The sequence below is a fragment of the Gordionus sp. m RMFG-2023 genome, chromosome 1 (genome assembly GCF_954871325.1).
Source record: "Gordionus sp. m RMFG-2023 chromosome 1, tfGorSpeb1-WG-v2, whole genome shotgun sequence".
NCBI classification, from domain to species: domain Eukaryota; kingdom Metazoa; phylum Nematomorpha; class Gordioida; order Chordodea; family Parachordodidae; genus Gordionus; species Gordionus sp. m RMFG-2023.
In genome coordinates this window covers 82,156,515-82,176,545 of record NC_088775.1, presented here as the reverse complement: position 1 = coordinate 82,176,545, position 20,031 = coordinate 82,156,515, and the positions used below count along the sequence as shown (strand labels likewise).

The following is a 20,031-nucleotide window of genomic DNA, read 5'->3' as shown; positions in this document are numbered from 1 at the left end:
TTCTTAAACTTGAAAACGTAGTTAGAGCAGCTGCCGCAGTAATTGGCGTAACAAACCGCTTTAGGATATTTGAAGCAGATTTTGTCTTCGCACGGATCAATCTCGCATTTGAATTTAGGTCTGGTCGGGGGACATTTCTTGAACCCACTTTCAACTAAAAAGAAGATACGCATTTGTTTTTTTTAAATTAATATTATAATTAGTAAAACTTATAGACTTTGTGCCCAAATTGTGATTTCTTTTTTTTACTTCAACCTAATGCATACTGATACATCTATCCTAACTTGATTGACGTTTTAAAAAAATCAGCAGTAAAATATTTAAACGAAAAAAATTAACTGCTGAAACCTTCCTTTTTAAACTCTTATTTTTATAAAAATAATCTTTCTTGTGCCTCGATTTAATCAATCGTGTAAAAATAACTGCCAGGAAAAAAAAATTGAGGGTATTTTTCTGGTCACCTCACTTTTTATAGGAGAATTATAACGATCAATAGATAAGAAAACACGAAATAACATTACCAATAGGAATGAAGAAACTTCCTGATTTTTTAAAAAAAATATTTACTAAATATAAACCCACTATTATCTAATTATATTCAGGGATGCGAGCCCGGACCCTAAACCCTGATATTTTGGCTGAACCCAACCTTGAACCAGGACCCCTTTAAAAGTGAAGAATTCAAGGGTTCTAGTTTAAAAAAAATAATCTTTAAATTCATGAAAAGAATTTTAAAAAATTTTTTCGAACAATCATTTTTTTATCTTTCCATTTTTCAAAATTTTCTGGTTTTTATATTTCCATTTCATAGGTAATTGTTAATTCCCCCCCCCCCCCCCCTCCCAAAAAAATAAATAATTGCCTGCTCTCGTAAATATCATTTTAATCTAATAAAAATTTCCCCACTTCATATCCCATACCCCACAAAAATGTAAAAAATATATCGCGATAGGAAAAAATATGATAGAAAAAATTAGTAAAAGTTAATAATCAAATAGTGACTATAAAATCAAAATTTTTAGAAAAAAAAAACATTTTTATAAAGAAAAAGTGCAAACCCAAAATTATTTTTTTATAAAAATTGAATATGGCTAAAGTCCTACAATTAATGGCCCTAAAGATCTCTAATAAAATTTACGGGCAAAAAAACGTCACCTAATAGTGCCCCCTCCCTCTTAAACAAAAATCCTGGATACGCTTATGTTTTGTAGTGTAGGTTAATATTTTATTATAAATGATATTTTAAGAAAGATTATGCTATTAAATAAAACATTTTAAAATTTTGTTTTTACTTGTAAATTATGAAATGTATGTTTATTATGGAGTAGGAAAAAAGATTGCCTAATTTTGAGTCATTATTTTTTTTATGCTCTCCAAACCCCGTATCCTGAACCCGAACCCTTTATTTCTAAATTTTTTTCCGGACCTTTATAATGTCAAATGGTTCACATCCCTGATTATAATTAATATTTTTAAAGGAAATTTATGACTATTTATCAATTTTATAACTCATATCTTTTTTTTTAAAAAAAATCAGCTTTTTTTATATATGAAAATTAAATTTATTTCAGGGACCCGGAACAATGACATTTTTTGCGTTCCTATTAAGTTCTCATTCCGGCCAATATAATATGTTCCGTTTCATGTATTTATATACCATTAACTAAGGCTGTTAATATAAATTTTAGTGTCGAAAAACACATATTACTTGATTAAAATATTTATCTATTATATTTAAAAAACTTTTATTATACAACAAATTTCATGATAAACAAAATTCTTAAAATCACATAAATATGTAATAATCTTGTTTAAATGTGAAGATAATTAAGAAAATAAAAAAACGATTATTTATGAATTACTTACATATGATTATCTAATAAATTAAATTTTAAATATTTCGGAACGTTCTTGGGTTCAGGGTTTAGTTCTTTACATGTTATTCCATTGTTTTCACCAAGTTACGTTCCATGTCCCTCATTTTATTAATTTAATTTTGGGGTATTTTCAAGGAAATTTTTTTGTTTTATATTTATTGTATTTTTTACATCCATAACTATACTGCTTTACGATATTTCCGCCTATATAACCATAATGAAAAATTAATTTTAAGCATGATACACCTATTGCTACACACTTAACCAATCCAGTTTTTCCGAGAATTGATTTATAAAAACTGTAATGTTATGAAGACTACAAGATCAAAAATTATTAGTGTAACTTTTAAAAAATGAAATTTAACGATATAAGTAACTAGTTACTTTTTAAGTTACCTTTAAAATATGTTAAATATTTATAATATTTCCATTCATTATATTTTTAATGATGATTTCCTCAATAAATGACATGTTTATTTATAAATGTTTCAACCATAACTTATATTAACATAGACTTCTCAGCGCCCAATTTTATGTTATAAAAACATCATTTGGAATCTTGTCCTAGCAATGGTGTTTTTCTCAAGTAGATCCCCTCCTGAGATTCCAATGCCGCAATTTCTACCTGGGGTATTTAGGGAGTAATTTCTTAGTTTTAAACATTTTATAATCACCAAACTTATTTCCTGGACTAATATATAAGAATAGAATAGGCGTTGAATTATCTAATTAGGGTATAACTTGTCTAATTTCGGTTCTTAATAATGCGTCTATTTGACCAAAATTTTGAGTCACAATCAAATTCCTATTAACTACTATTAGAAAAAAAGGTATTGAGGAACTGTCTTTAAATTGGGCAAAATTCTTGGTTCCAACAGTGTTCAAATTAGATAGATTTTACTGCATATAGAGTATAAATAATTTGTTATTGTTTGATTCACATGATGGATCCATCAGCATCTGTTTTCAAAAATGAAGGTTGATTTATTGTTTTTTACCAGTACGCGTACCCAATTATGGAAAAATAACTAATAGTAATATCTCGATGAAATAGTTGGTAAATAACTAATAAAAGGTGGATAATCGATTGGGTGGAAAAATATGTTGGGAATAATTCTCGACTAATGGAAATATGAATGGTTATTCCTCATTTCTAGGTGACAAATAGTAAATAAAAATTCAAGCAAAAATTGTCTAAAATTTATAAGACGGGTGATTCTACAAATGTTGGAATATATTTCCGAAAATCTCTATATAGAGGATTTCGTCAAAAACTTGCTCCGTTTAAGTTTGGGAATTCCGGAAGGTGTTCCTAGAAAAAATTAATTTTATTTCTATTATACAAATTCTATACCCATCAAATCTTTATAAATATAAAATCAATCACAGCCATTAATATTTATATATTGTTTTATAATCTTTAGAACACGCAAGTTATTTGAAGCTGTTGTTCCTTCATACTCGAACTACGAGATACTAATTATTAATAACACACGCGGTCTGATGTTAACCCCCTGGAATATGGAAAAACACATGTAATATTGGGATTTTATATGTATTGACATTTTTGCCACATCTAATAATTACGATACATTAGGTGGTATACATGGGGAAAAAAAGAAATCCCAAAAATATTCACATCTAGCCAACAACAATATCTACATACCCATTATTGAATCAACAAATAAATCCTTAATCAAACTAATAAGGCAAAAGAGCCCTAAAAACGACAATCTCTAGAGCCCTTAATTAATCAAACAAAATATCAAAGAAATTCCTGACTTTACCCAGAAATAGTGTTCTTAAAAAAGCCCGATTTGTGTCGATTTTTAAAAACAGCCCGATCAAGATTTGGCAAGTAGGAGCCCAAACCTTTCATGAGCAAAATAACTAGGCTTACAAAAATATTATTTTGGTTATAATCTTAATTATTTTATACTTAGGGTGCGCGTCTAAAGTTAAATTTTTTGAAAAATAAAAACAAATGATTCACGCATTTATATTTTATACGTTCAAACTCGATTTCGAAAATTTCAATTATTAAATTAAAATCATTTTTTTAAATAAAATTTTATGAATCGTTTTAAGGCGGATGTACCCTTCATTCTAAGTGTTTTTCTGAACTTACTGAAATCCCCATTCCCGTTCCATAAAATATGTTCAAAGTTTTGTTCCAGGTCCCTGATAAAATTACTCTTTCCATAAGATGTGTAATGTGTTTCTTTTCCAAAAAATCTGTTTATTTTTTTTTGAACACTTCTTTTTTTAAATTTGAAAAACATCTGGTTTTGACGGTAATTTATTCTAGAATGTCTAGAATGCATATCCTATATATTTTAGACAATTTCGCTTTGAAACAAAAGAGAGAAACAAGCAGGCACGCAATCAACGAACAGTTTCTACCAAAATTAATAATAAATTAATAAAGAAAAAAAAAATAAGTAAAAAAAATGATAAATAAATGGATAATAAATATTACATTTTAAAATAGAGGGAGCTAAAAGAATCAGGATAAAGAAATTGAAACTAAAATTAGTTTCTAATTGCGATTATTTAAAATTAAATTATATTTGGCGAACAATGGCTGAATCTTGTAAATACCAATAAAAATTTATTATTTATATTGAAAAATTTGAGATCTAGCGGATAAAAAATGCCTAGTAAACTAAAATTAATCATTAATAAATATATTATAAATAGTACTGTAAAGTAAAGTCGAAAAAGTAACGCGTTAGAAAAGTGCCATTCGAACGAGTAACGTGTAAGAACACACAAATTGGGCGTTTACGTTTTACCGTAATTTTTAAATAAAAAAAAAAGGTTTTCTTTTATTAATATCCGTCGATTAAAAATTTTAAATAACTTCTTAAAAAAGGATTTATCTTTGAAAATTATATTATCGTCTGCGTTCTTACTTCTTTAATTTTTAAATATTTCTTTTTAGGATATAAGTAAGTTATTTATATAACATTATTTAATATTACAAGACGAAGAATGGAAAAAGTAAACCTGTTTGCGTATTTTTTAAATGGTTACTAACGCCAAACCCAGATTATTTTTTGATAAAAATTTTAAAAAAATTGACGAGGATCTGAATGAAGATTCTTTTGCAGATGTTCTATTAAGCTTTTTTCAAAATAAGGAATATTCTTTAATTTTGAATAAATTCCCCCAATAAAAATTATATTTATTAAATAAAATATAACATTCCCATCCTCTGTGGAAGTTGAATGTGCTTAACATGGCGAAAGATGTGTTGAGTCTAATCAAAATTTTGACGATCAATTGTTAAAAATAAATAAAAATTTATTATAAAAATACCTTATAATATATTGTTTTTGAATAATTTTATATTATATATAGGAAAAAATTTATTATAAAAGATCTCATCTTATAATATATTATTTTTGTATAATTTTTACATATAGGAAATTTTTATATATAATATTAAATTTTCAAGTATCGAGTAGCGCGTTTCTTTTTTCACAAGGTAACGAGTAACGTTGACGCGTTCCCTTTATTTGACATAACGAGTAACGCGTTTTTTTTCTGAAGTAACTTTTACAGCACTAATTATTAATATAAATAAATTCTATAATTGTGTTTATTTCATGCAAAGTCTACTATAATTTTTACCTTTATTGGTATTTATTCAAATCTTATTAAACGCAAATAATATAGAAACATATTTACATTTAATCGTGTGAAGTCTAGGTTAACCAGTAACGTCATAAGGGGGTGGGACGCGCATAGGGGCTCGAGGCCCCTTAAAAATTTGAAAATAAAAAAATAATATAAAAAAGTGATAAAAAAAATAGAAAAGGATGAAAAAAGTAAAATAATAGAGAGAAGAAAAAAAAATAGCAAGCAGAAATGAAAATAAATAGAAAAAAATATTTAAAAAGGGGAAAAAATGGATAAGAAAAAAATAAATAAGAAAAAAAATAGAAATGAAAAAAATATAGAAAATAAAAAAATAGAAAATAAAAAAAACTAATTTATTTATAAAAAATAGAAATTGGGTTTTTTCAGATATAAATAAGGGTTTACGGTTTATGTTCAATAAGAAATCGTTATATCGGTTCGGTTTAAACGCTTTTGCGTGATAACGGATCAGAAAGATGTTTAGGGAAGAAGTTCATTAAAAATTTTATTGTTATGAATGCGATAAATAATAAGGATATCGGTTTAACACTTTGGGCTCAGGTTCGGTTTGAATTCATGGAGAAAACGTTAACACACTTTATACTTTAAAAAACCATTAATAGTTCCTTTATACAGGGTTAGGATTTATCAGCATAAATGATGAGATAGTGGATTAAAATAACCATATGTTAAATTTTTTCATCCTCTTTAAAAAAAATTTTTTTTATAAGATCCTTTTACAAATTCATATTTTATCATTTTTTATAATTTAAAAAAAAAAAAATAGTTTAAATCACTTCCTCATTTAACAATTAAGCTCTCACTCTATTAAGAAGCCATTTGAGGTAATTAGCTTTCAAAATGAATATCATTGACTCTTTTTTTATATATAAGCATGGAACGATATCCTGCAATTTATTTAAAAATTACTATCGCCATTTAAAAAAAAAAAATCATTGGTAATAAAGATATTTCTCGTTAATAAATCTAATTTGTTCAAAAATTATGAATATAAGCTTGTACACTAATCTTGAGACGACTTAATAAACAAATATTTTTGGATATGACTTATTTTTTTAATCAAACGAGTAATTGTTCAAATAATGGATTTACTCAACTCAAATTCAAAAGGGAAATACTTCAGTTTTTAAAGATTTATGAGTTGTTATTTATTCCAGACTACCCCCCCCCCCCCACCATGCAGAAATAAATAAGAACTAATTTGTCAATTTTTTGAATTTAAATAATTATTATATTTAATATAACTATCGCAATTTAAATTAGAATTTTTTCAAATTAAAATAATAATCTTCTTATATTATCTTTTGAAATTACATCTTCAACAGAAATTATTGTCAATTGGAGGTCTGCAATCCCCAGGGTTAGGTAACTTCTGAAAAGTGTCATCTATGAAGAAAATGCTCACCTTTGCGTATTATTATTCTGGATAAAATATTGAGTTAGCCATTTTTTAAAAATTGGCTCAAAATCGAGCAATTTAATTACAACCCTTTTTTATAATATATTTTTTTAGTCATATGGCAACCGTGCCATTTTGTTTTCTCCCATAATCATATATCTTATTATGAAAGACATATTTTTTTGTTTTAATGACTGAATGGCAACTCTCCTGATTATAATCAATTTTAATCATAGCAACTAAATTTCCTGATTATCATCAATTTTAATCTTTACTTATATTAATTAATATGATCATAGATTCCCGGCAAATGGAGATATTTCCTTTATAATAAAAATTGGAAAGTTTTTTTTACAAAACTCTAAATCGTCCATATATTCCTTATTAATCTAGAAAATATCAGAAACCGGGATTCCGGCGACAGGACCTAAAACGTACTGATGTAATTTTAATCCGGGGTTCAGTCTAAATAATTACCGGATATAACCCTTTTTTTTAAATTTCTAATAATCAAAACATCCAATATAAAATTTATAAGAATCGGAAATGGTATCAACAAATTTACAAATAATTTAGTATATTGTTCAAAATATTTGTGCGATTTGTAAATTGGTGCTTCATCGCTTATTAATGGAATTTAAAACCGGAACCTACACCGGAAACCCCCTGTAAACCGTGTCATATTTAACAATCGAAAATATAGTCTATTTTTAAAAAAAATTTTTAGGAACCGGAATACTGTAATAAAAATATTTCGAACCCGAAACCTTTTCACTTCTAAAACTCTGCTAAATAAATAAAATTATTATACATCCAAAAAAATTTTAAAAGACCATAATTTAAAGAGTCAGCTCAGATTATATAATGATCAAAATAATCCAGGCCGGACTTGATATAGATGGGAAAAGGAGGGGGGGGGGAATGGATAGGATGCCTAAATTTTGTCATGCAGCTGATTTTCATTTTCAAGAGTTAATTAAATACTAAAAAAATATACTTATATAAATTTTGTGTTTGATTTTATGTTTTAATAAATATTATAAGGGTCAGCTCAGATCATATAATGATCAAAATAATCCAGGCCGGACTTGATATAGGTGGGAGGAGGGGGGGGGGAATTAAATGGATAGGATGCCTAAATTTTATTTAGTTATGCATGCAGCTGATTTTCATTTTCAAGAGTTAAATTAAATACAAAAAAATATACCTATATAAATTTTATGTTTGACTTTATGTTTTAATAAATATTATAAGGTTGTATATGAAGAATTTGTAGTATATTTTGTTTTTTTTACCATATGTTAGCTGCAATAGAATTATCAACGAGAACGAGATAAAAATATTAAACGATATAAAAGATTGAAACTGGATAAATCCGATATCGCAAAGAAAGAACTTCATAAAGTTTTTTAAAAAAAAATTTTTTTTATAAAATAAATTGAGAGGAGAATATATTTTTTTAATGTAAAATTGATATTTTATAAATTATAAAATCAAAAAATTATTTTAAATTTTTTTTACATTTAAATTGAAAAAAAAATAACAATATGTTTTAATCCAAATTCAAGAATATGATAAGAATATTATAGAACAATAACGCCTTAAAAGGATATGTTGCCATGCCAACAAAAATAGATATAAATAATCGTAATTGTCTGCAATTACTCATTGGATCTGGATATTTTTGGCATTAATTATCCATCAAATATTATGCAAGTACTGGCAATGGCGGATTATCCTTTTTTTGTATTTAGTAAATTTTTATGTAAAACCTTAAATTATTGATCATCAGAACTTTCAATTCTGTTTAACAAGCCCTTTTTTTAAAAAATTTATATTATCTCTCTTTCTATCAACATAGGTTCTATTTTATTTTGAATATCATTAATTTAAATATATATACAAATCGTCTTCGAATATATATATGTATAAAGATTGTATCTATATCATCTAAATCTAAATGTAAAAGTATATCTGAATACATTTTAATTGTATATATCTATTATTAGATATGTTTTGATTAATTTTATGTTGCGTTTTTTTTAAAATTATGTTTAAAATATTTAATCCTATTTGTTTTATATATTATATTTAAATTTATCAAAATTCTCTCCGATATTTTTTTCTCACGATTAAAACAAACACAAGGCAAATCTTATTATTTTTTACCAGTCTTGTTAAGGAGCGCTACATTTTTTCAAAAAAAGCTGGAGAGCCCCTCCTTTTTAAAAATGAGGAGCGGGAGCGGGAGTAGCTCCTTTCGCTCCTTTAAATTTAATATATAAATTATATTATTTTTTAAATATTAATAATATTTGTTAATTAAAATTTAATGAAAATAAAATTTTATTTTATTTAAATTTATTCATTATTAAATGTTGAGCCGAGTTTTATATTGATTTTTCATCTAATCATTTGAAACATTAAACATCAGTTTTTCCTTTTTATATTGAAAATTTTTTGAAAAATCTTGTAAGTCATATTAATATTCATTTTATAGATATATAATAAAAAATAGTTTTAGATATTATGGATTTAGTAGAGATTATAGAAGAAGAAACCGATTTTCCATTTCCACCATACAAAAAATATTTCAAGCTTATAATGATACAGATGATAAAGTCAACTTAAAGGCGAAATGCCTATTGTGCATTAACAACAAAATGATTTCTTTCTCTAAAATCAGCAGCTTTAATTTAAAAAGACACCTTAAGGTAAAATCAATATTTCTTTATTTTAATATAATAATTTTTTTTTAAAATGGTTTTAATTATTTTTGGGCAATTCATTACATTAGTTGAGCTTGGGTTGTCAGATATGATGCTTTTTTATATTTATTTTAATTTTCTTCAACCTCCTTTTTATACATTTTTTTTCTAAATTTAAAGTATTTTTTTAAATTGAATTGTAACATCCAAATTAAAAATATACATTTTATTATGGTAAAATTTATATTTTATTTAATTTTAATTTGATTTTTTCTTATTTTATTTTGATCAATAAACTTGGAAAATAATTATTTATTTTTATTTTATATTAATAAAATAAGTAAAACAAAATAATAAAAAAAAAATTAAGTACCTAAAAAATATTTATACTGCTCATTAAATATTTGTCAATTTCTTATTTAAAAAAATCTACCTTAATAATTTGATGTTTTAGATTATCAGTTAAAAATAAAGTTGATTTTTATAAAATAAATTTTAATTTAATTTATAAATTTATATTTAGAGAGTACATGATAATCAATATTCAAAAATTGAAAATCATATCAATAGTTATAATAAAAAAGATATTAGCCAAAATATAAAGTCTTCCTCTTCTGAGAAAAAACAGTCAATATTAAATTTTAGTCAAAAAACATATGAACCTACAAAAACTGAAGGAGATAATGCAATCATTGATTATGTCATTGAGACATTAGTTCCTTTATCAACTGTAGATAATCCTAGCTTTGTCAAAATGATAAAAACGTTTTCCCCTTCAGCAAAGGTAATGTGCCGCCAAACACTAATAGCAAAGATAGGTTTGCGTTATGATAAAATGATGGATAATATTATAGAAATGCTTTCTGGAGTATCTTATGTGTGTACCACAGCTGATTGCTGGAGTGGATTTAGAAGGTAGTGCCTATATTTTTAAATGTGCTTGATTAATTTAACTTACAAAGGTCTTTTTTGGGTGTAACTGCTCATTGGATTGACACAAAATCATTGCAAAGAAAATCAGCAGCTTTAGCCCTAAGACGTGTTCAAGGCAAGCATACTTTTGATGTTTTGGCTAAGATGATAATTGATATACATAAAAGCTTTAAAATTCAGAATAAAGTGATAAAAACCATTACTGATAATGGTAGGAACTTTGTGAAGGCATTCAGGTAATCTCAAATATTTATTTTAAAATTATAACTTTCCTTTTATTTTTTAGAATGTTTGAAGATAAAAGTTCTGAGATTGATGATGATTTCCAATTTGTGGATATTGATGATATCCTAAATAATAGGGCAGAAAGCTTTGATTATCTCCCTCAACATTCAAGATGTGCTTGTCACAATCTTAATTTGGTGGCAACAGTTGATGCAGAGAAAGCTTTAGGGGATAGAAGCTTTCAAATAGTATCTCAAAGTTTATTCCAAAAGTGTCAATCTTTGTGGAATAAACAAAATATGTCTACAAATATGGCGGACGAAATTATCAGAAAGTTGGGTAAGTATCTAATATGCCCAAATTCCACTAGGTGGAATTCGTATTATGAGTCTATGGTTTTGCTAGATAAAATGTTAGATGAAAAACAAAAGGACCTTGATGAGTTGTGTGATAACCATGGGCTTATACGTTTTAACTCCCAAGAACTTAAATTTATTAAAGAGTATAGTCAAGTAAATATTAATATAATCGTTATCTTAGTGATATAAATAAATTTTAGGTTATGGAACCTATGAAAAAAGCTCTGAAAATTGAAGGGGAGCTTCATATGGACATGGGTTTCCTAAGTCCTACCATTTTTAAACTCATTTCAAAATTAAATGAATTATCAGATTTAGAGTTTTGCCAACCTCTTGTAAAGTCTCTCATCAGCGGTATTAATAAAAGGTTTATAATAAAACATAAATTATATCTATTTAAATAACCTTATTGCAGATTTCCAAATATTTATAATGATGATAATATAATTGCAGCGATTGTCCATCCTGCATTTAAATTGAATTGGGAATGGATAAAAGATCCAAAAAATATGGAACTAAAAGCCAGATTAATTAATTTTTTAAGGAAACAAATACCCGACGGAAAAATAGCTACAACTAGTTCACGGGAACCTTGTAATGATTTGGAAGATTTCTTTGGATTCCATGAAATCGATTACCATGAAAATAATATATTGGATAGATATTTTTTAAATAATGATAGCAAAATTACTATTTTTGAACAATTCCATGAATTAAAAAATATTTATATTAAATACAATACCCCGCTTCCCTCTAGTGCTCCTGTGGAGCGCCTATTTAGTATTGCAAAACAGGTCTTAGGGGAGAAGCGTGGGTGTTTGTTAGATTCTAATTTAGAAAATTTATTACTTTTAAAAGCTAATAAAAGATTATAAATTTTGATATATCATATAATATAATATAAATAAAACGTTTTGATAAAAAAATATGATTTTGTTTCGTGTACCTTCTAAAAAATGAAAATCAAAGGAGCGGTTATGGAGCGGCACTCCATTAGTTGGAGCGGGAGCGCTCCTTTTAATATGTAGTAGCGGGAGCGGGAGTTCGCTCCTTTTGAGAAGGTAGGAGCGGGAGCGGGAGTCGCTACTTTTAAAAAGGAGCGTTAACAAGACTGTTTTTTACAATCAGAAAAAAAACATCTAAAAATTTAATATTATATATTTTTTTACTACTTACAAATTTTGACACCTATCAAACTTTGAATGACCTTTAAAAGAACTAATATAAGTATAGCACACTACATTCCAGTGCGCCAATGGGGAGACTTACCCTCACAGTAAGCGCGAAGTTGCATATTTATATCATATTTTGTATACTTAGCCGCGAATTCGCGCTAACTGTGTATGAGAGGTTAATATGGTTAAAAATGTATTGTTGGATAAACGCTAATTTCGGTTCCTAAATTTGAGTCAGGTTCTAGTTCAGGTCATACCCTTATTTTATACAGATAAAATATCAAATTGAATAAAAGTAGACTTTGGCTCACTTCTAAATTTGAGCTTTATACCAATAGATTTTCAGCTTTATTTAATAATAAAAAAAATTATATTTAGATACATTTTAATGAGTGTAACTGTATCTAAATATATTTGAAAAGTATCTTCTAAAAAATATGGTTGATTTGAACTGCCCTTTTTTATAGCGTTTTTCTTGTATATATTTAAATTATTTTATCTGGACCGGCCTCATTAGATATGGTTACAGGGTATATAAGACAACTATAGTTTGCTTTATAATTGGCAACTTACTTTCTTTTTGTTAGCTAATATAATCTTATATTAGTTTTTTTGGGTGGATACCTAAATAGTAAATGGAATATGTCCATCAAAACTCTTTTTAATTTGTATAATTTAATTGGTGTGCTAATTTTATTCTCATCATAACTTAATTTAATCTTTTTTTTGTATAAGTTTGCACTTTGTAATTACGTTGAAATAATGATTTGATTTAGCCTTACTTGTCTCCGTCCGAAGTGCCCTTAGCACATTAATATAAATTAAAATTTTCCGATGTACCCCTAAGTTTGACGTTTGCCCATGATCCCGGTTTCTCCCATATGGAAATCCTCATAATTTACCTATAAAATATAATAAAACAGTAGGTATCATAATTGGCTTGTAAAGGTTACCTTTACCTCTCATTATCCCACTCTTGACATTTTTTTTGTTGTGTGTAACAATATTCTATATCAATCACACCCTGGCTTTTGTTTGCTTATATTAGAAATCACAATCTGATCCAAGTTATAGATCCTAAATATATTTTGTTTCCATATATTCCTCCGAACAACCCACACTATCAATTATGTATTAATTGTTTGGATCTTCCAAAAATCTTTTCTAAAAAATATAATGTTTCGAAATGTAAAAGGAGTTAGGGTCAATACTATTACCCTGCATTCCAGTTAGCTCGAATTCGTGGCGAAGTATACAAAATATGCCGTGTTTTTGCATTCTTCGCCGCCAATTCTCGCTATGAAATGAGAGGTTATCCAGCGATAAGATAACACAGACAAGTACTATGTTCGGTAAAACATAAAAATTTTAACCATGAAGTCATGAATTCTTCATTGAATATATTTTCAATTAATCATGATCGCCATATCTAAGAAGTGACCAAGCGGTGTTTCGCCACAAATTTCTTGTCTAATTCTAAATCAGTAAGCGATTTTGAAATAGAAGTAATAAGGGATAAATCAATACCAGCCCCTTTTTAATACATAATATTTAAAAACTATATATATAAAATAGAAGAGAAAAAAAAATTATAATAAAGATTAAAAACTTTCTAGAAAATATTTATAACTTATATAATTATATCCATCATTTATTATCTTTTAAATACAATTCAATTCATATATTAGTTATAAATTAGTATAATATTAATTTATGTAAGTTAAAATTTATATAGTTCCATTTGTAAAGTTATTGATTGGAAAAAAAACATGCTAAAACGGAACATATTTAAAACATTAAAGGATAAAAACAAGCAAAACAGTATAATCATAACAAATTATTCGTATTATTTACATTTTTTGGATAGATTTATTATTTCAGGGAATGAGATCGAAGAAAACTAATGGCACGTTTAAATTTAAAAAGTTATTCGAAATTTCGGAACCCGAATGGGAATACGATGAAATCGGTTAGCTTATTAAAAAAATAGTATAAATATATTATTGTACTAAAATAATTTAGATAATACTTACATATTTTCTAATGAAATTCGAGATGGGCTTAATACCGAAAATCAAAATAATACGTTGACGCTTGATCGCAGTTCTTGCAAAAATTCTAGAAAAGATGATATGAACTATAATGGTCCCGACAAAACTGACAAAGCAAAAAATTGTAATAATTACAACAATAGCGTTATACCTTCAACTCTTGGCGAAACCATGAAATTAGAGAAGAAAATGCACAGAGCGGAAATATTGAAATTGACGAAACGTTTTAACGCCGAAATTAATAGCCTGAGGAAAGCGATTCAAGAATATCACCAAAATCAATCGAACGATACAATGAATCCCCAAGAAAATAGATTTAATAAAGTAGAACATAACAAAATAGAAGTCAAAAATGGCACCTATATTTCAGAGCTGCCCCAACTGGAGTTGTCTAAATTTGCCTATAAACCTTCGACACATGGATGTGAAGCTATAGATAACGATTCTTTTCTGAGTTTCGAAAAAACGAATCCTAAAGTTGACGATGATATTAAATATACCGAAAATTATCCGGAAAAATGTATTTCACGCCCATCGCCTTCGGAGAGTATCACAACGCTTAAAAATGAATCCGCAACGCTCTCCATCGTAAATAACCACGAATTGAGTTTATTATCCAATCATAACGGTGTCAAAAGTTGTTACCCAAGTTTTGAGAGCAGAAAGAATAAAAGTTCGAATTTTAAAAGTGTAACGTGTAAAGAAAGCCTACGCGAAAAATATTACGATGATACCTATAAAAAGCTTAAACTTTATACCAATTCTAAATGCAAATCTCAGAATGAGAAAGATAATAATATTAAAGATAACAAAGAAACGAGTTCTAAAGCCCTCCAGGATTTAAAGATTATAAACCACGAAATAAGCGGCATAATAAAACGACAATCTGTTTTAATAAAAGAAGTAAATGTATCCCGACAAATGATCAAATGTAGGAGACATTTTTACCGATCAAATATCGATGAACCAATTAATATGGAAATCCAAAAACAAAATTTGGTTTATTTTTTATTAAATTTAAATTCCTTTCTAGCAAATCGGTGTAAGATTTTTTCTAATAACCGATAAAACTTAAGGTCACAGTTGATTTGCATAAGCTATTTTATATTTTACACAATTTCACTTTACATAATGGAAAAGCAATGTCGCACTATTTTCGCTAAACGTGGCGGCCTCATGTACAATAAGTATGAAATTAGCGCGGCATCGCATTGCGAAGTTTTAAATTACAAAATAAAGAATTATAGGGATATAATAATCATGTAATCGTTTAGTAATAATCGCATCGCTTCCCCATTATCTCACCTATTATAAATGTTGTCTATCCTTAACATCCCTTTTTATTAGAACATGTTCCCCCATTTTAGCTAGTGTTTCTTTATATCCTTTTTAATCCATATTTATACAATTTACCTCAACCAACACTATTCCCCCCCCCCCTAATTTCCTTTTTTTTCTTTCTCTTTCTTTCTTTCTTTTTTACATTCTTAGATCTATTCAAATGTGTTTTTTTACCAATGGGAAACTTTCTTTCATTCCACATCTTATTATATTAAAAACATCTAAATGTTTTCTCATCATTTATCTTATTTTTTAAATAAATATTTTGTACATATTAAAATCTATCATTGAAAAAAAAAAAATTGAAATTACTCAATTGTCAGACAAACAAATACGAGCAAAAACTAAAGAGCCTCGAAAGCAAACATCAACTCCTCATGGAGAGGTTAGATCTGCAATTTAAGGAAATGGTTAAAATTTTGACAGAAAAATTGATCTACACGAGGGAACAATTGTTATTTACAGAATCCACTTATCAAAGAGAATTAATCAAATCACTAGAAATGGTGAACGAAGTGACAAAAGGTATTACATTACAGGTGGAATATAAAAAAATATATAGCAACTAACAGGAAATAAGATTTTTCGAACCTATTAGGAAGGAGTGACAGGTTTTATAATGGTTGATTAAGTTTGAAGTGAGCATAAAGAAAGGAAAGTTTTACCTCGTTGTCACATTTTGGAAAATATTTATTGTAATTTAAAATTTGAATATATAGAAATCAATTAAATTTTTATAAAACAGAATTTAATAAGATCTTGATGTCTCACGAAAAAAAATTGCTTCCCAAACGCGCGTAACATCTTTTCGAATGAAACAATTTTTTTATAATCAATCAATGGTAAAGAATTTTAAGTTTTATTTTTAAAATTACAATCAAAATTTTAGATAAATAAATATCGCTTTTAAAGTTTGAATTTGTATGAATAATGAAACTAATAATTTTTTTATGGCAATACAATAAACATGAATTTTATTTATAAAATTGCTACAGATTTTTTTTAAAATAAAGACTGCATTGATTGCTTATAGCGTAAATGTGGTACAGCATTTATGTTTTTTTTTTAAAATTGTTTTAAAAAACGAATTTAAAACAAAGGTCATATAAAAAACTATAAACGATAATAAAAATATAGCGCATTTATCTAAAAATTTTAAACAAACGAACAACTGGTTAAAAATTAAATTTAGCAAAAAAGAACAATTAAGAGATCAGTTTACTTGCATTGCTATATAGAACCATGAATAACAATGCAATTACCTTGAGAAGCCATCATAATGGTTTTTAATGTATTTTCCGGCAATGTGTTATTTTTTTAACTTCAAATGATTTTTTTGAGAACTTTTTTTTAAATTTAAAAATCTGATTCTACTGGAAATTTATTCCAGCATACTAAGAATGCCTATTTTATGATTACCGTTGATCTTTGAGTCATTTATAATTTATATAAAAAATCTGTGAAAAAAAACGAATATAAATTATAATAAGTTCAAAGGTTCTTGGCAAAATTGTCTGAAATTCATAGGATAGGTATACCAAACAATATGCAAAACATTTTCTATAACAGATTTTTTAAAAAACGCGCTCAAAAAATAATATAAAGTTGAAAAAATAATACATTGCCGCTATCATATATAACAATACAGTTAACATTATATTATTAGAATATCTATAGAAGCAAAATAAAATAAAATTTTATATTTATTATAAAAATATTCCTTTAAATTATATCTATAACAATTGTTTAAGAAATATATGAATCCGTTAAATTTTAGTTATTTATAACGTCTTATACATAAAAATAATATCAATGACATACATTTAACAAATAAAGTTTCTACTTAATAGTCTTATTAAAGTTGTTATAGTACCGCGAATATGTATCAGATGCATTCCCGTATTATATTATGATCATGACTTCTCTTAATTCCTATACTCCTAACCCCAAGTCAGAATATTTTTTTTAAAAAATGGATGATATTCGCTTTGATTGATACCAAATCAGATGAAAAAATGGTTAGAGTCAGATGAGAAACCTGTCTGTAAAAAAAACTTTAAAATTACTATGACGTGTTTTGTAAATGTTTTAGCGAGTAAGGTAAAATCATTGAGTCTTGTTGCAAAAAGAAAGCTACCCAAATCAGATCCTTTAGAATTACTATGACTTGTTTTATAAATATTTTAATGAGAAAGCTAAAATCATTAAACCTTGTTATAAAAAGAGAACTATAAGTGAATTAGAGCTATCTCCTTTTACAATGATGATGGTCACGATTCAATTAATCCAGCTGAAACGTGGACAGCGTCTACATGAGCGGGAGGGATAGGAACAGTTCGCATCCTATTTTTTTGAGGGGGGTAGGATAAAAAAAATTTTTTTTTTTGGGGGGGGGGGGGGGTTATCTATTAAATTTTGAGATGAAATAGGACAAAATTTATTGCTGTAAAAATTAATACTTTAATTATAGAATTATTATAATACAATTCATCGACCAAATATATATATTGCAAACAATCATACACATTGTTTTCCAAATAAATCTTCATTTAAAAGGTTTAGATATTTCAGCAAGCTCATAATGCCATAATAATTAATTCATTGTAAATAATGGAGGTTTTAATTGAATTTATTATCTAAAAAATAAATTCTTTATATCAAAATATCGATAGTTGGTAGTAGTGTTGTTAAATGGCTTGTTTTGAGCCGATTTTTTAAAACGGCTAACTCAATATTTTAGCCAGATAAATATTGCCTAAGTCTTGAGATTTCAATAATGTATGCCTAGACCTTTGTTCCTTCTATGAGCAAAATCTTGAGGCTTGCCTAATATTTTTCTGGACGAAATATTGAGTTAGCCGTTTTTAAAAATCGGCTCAAAAGGAGCCATTTAACAACACTAGTTGGTAGTAGAGATAAATTAATTTAAGTTATCCTAGATAAATTCTCTGAAAAGAGTATCAATAAATTAAAAAGGTGAAAATAATAATAGACAGACACCGCCGCCGAAGGCGGCGAAATTTTTTAGGGGTTTAGGCAAAGGTTTTTGAAGGGTTTGCATCCAGTGAAAATCCTGTCATGTAGACGCTGAACGTGGTGGAAAAAGTCCGGAGTCGGATCTACTTTTCAGGTCCTATCTAATCTTAGAAAAATTTTATAAAAAAACTTGTTCATTGATTAGATTTATTCCGAATAGTTTTTCAAAGATCCAAATCCTAACGGAGTTTTTATATACTTCTTTAAAAAATTTGATATTTTAAAGAAAGCAAAAAAATTCAAAACATTGAAGGAAAATGAAAATTTGCATTGTTCTTTAAGAAAAAATATTAATAATAATGGAAAAACAAAATTTAGTCGGAGTTTAGTCCGAAACAAAATACAAAATCAAGGTGGGAATTTTATCCATCTGAGAGAATGTCTGCTTATTATAGACCTACAAGATAAAATATGACTTTGAAAATGATTGAATCGATTTAAGGTCAAGCTTGCGGATTGTATATAGATTTTTTTATAAATTAAAAAAAATACACAACAATTTACAGCCATAGTATGAAATTGACTAACTCACCATGTTGAAATAGAATGTATTAAATTTTTAATAATGGATCTATCTGATAATGACTTTTGTGGTATAGCTTTTTAAGCAAAAAATTATTTAGAAAATTTTAAGATAATTTTTAGATATTCGGCTGATTTTTATTAAATAAGTTGTAAGTTTTTTAAAAAAATTATATAATAGTTTATCATTTTAAATGGGAATTTACACGAAATAATAGTAAAAATAGGGATAATGACATTTTTTTATTACTTTTTGTTCGTTTTGAATGAGAATAAAATATAAAAAATGTTTTTTCTTATTTTGGCTTTCATAAAAATCGAAAACAAATTTAAATCAATTTTGCATACCTGTTTATGCGAATTGATTCGCTTGTTAAAAACCTGTTAGCAAGTAATTGTAAAAATTTAGTAGTAAATGATTAAAGTAACTGATAAAAACTTTAAAGCGAAGTGTTGTAGATATCTGTTATTGCATTAAGTATTTTTAATTATGACTATTTTACAACTGGTTGATAAGTATATTATTTCCCTAATAAATATCTTCATGGGTACGGTTTTTTCAAATTATTTTGACTCGAGTATAAGCGATAGGGAATCCAAGATTTTATTTAGAAAATATTATGGAAGAACTTCAGATGCCATAATTGACATATCATCTAACAGTGGATTTAATAAAGATAGAAAGCGGGCTCCAGTGGATATTTTATCAGATAAAGAATTTAAAAATAGGTACTAAGTA

General features: G+C 26.7%; 2 protein-coding genes across 2 annotated transcripts; both read left to right on the top strand.

The window, feature by feature from the left end:
* The first annotated feature begins 9,605 nt into the window (after nt 1–9,605).
* LOC135930820 (uncharacterized) lies at nt 9,606–12,042 on the top strand. Its single transcript, XM_065467609.1, has 6 exons — nt 9,606–9,656; nt 10,174–10,565; nt 10,613–10,819; nt 10,870–11,320; nt 11,368–11,534; nt 11,583–12,042. The coding sequence occupies exons 1-6, from the start codon at nt 9,606–9,608 to the stop codon at nt 12,040–12,042; spliced, it is 1,728 nt and encodes a 575-aa protein (XP_065323681.1).
* A 2,040-nt stretch (nt 12,043–14,082) lies between these two features.
* Nucleotides 14,083–16,588, top strand: LOC135922913 (probable serine/threonine-protein kinase DDB_G0282963). The gene is made up of 5 exons (XM_065457439.1): nt 14,083–14,163; nt 14,210–14,311; nt 14,365–15,392; nt 16,058–16,259; nt 16,480–16,588. Exons 1-5 carry the CDS (start codon nt 14,112–14,114, stop codon nt 16,533–16,535), a joined length of 1,440 nt encoding a protein of 479 aa, XP_065313511.1. The 5' UTR covers nt 14,083–14,111; the 3' UTR covers nt 16,536–16,588.
* Nucleotides 16,589–20,031: the final 3,443 nt, after the last annotated feature.

Coding starts and splice junctions, on each gene's coding strand:
- LOC135930820 (XM_065467609.1), top strand. CDS start 9,606: ATGATTTCTTTCTCTAAAATCAGCAGCTTTAATTTAAAAAGACACCTT. Junction 10,820..10,869: donor AACTTTGTGAAGGCATTCAG/GTAATCTCAAAT, acceptor TTTATTTTTTAG/AATGTTTGAAGATAAAAGTT. Junction 11,535..11,582: donor ATCAGCGGTATTAATAAAAG/GTTTATAATAAA, acceptor ACCTTATTGCAG/ATTTCCAAATATTTATAATG.
- LOC135922913 (XM_065457439.1), top strand. CDS start 14,112: ATGCTAAAACGGAACATATTTAAAACATTAAAGGATAAAAACAAGCAA. Junction 14,164..14,209: donor GGATAAAAACAAGCAAAACA/GTATAATCATAA, acceptor TTTTTTGGATAG/ATTTATTATTTCAGGGAATG. Junction 15,393..16,057: donor AAATCCAAAAACAAAATTTG/GTTTATTTTTTA, acceptor CTCAATTGTCAG/ACAAACAAATACGAGCAAAA.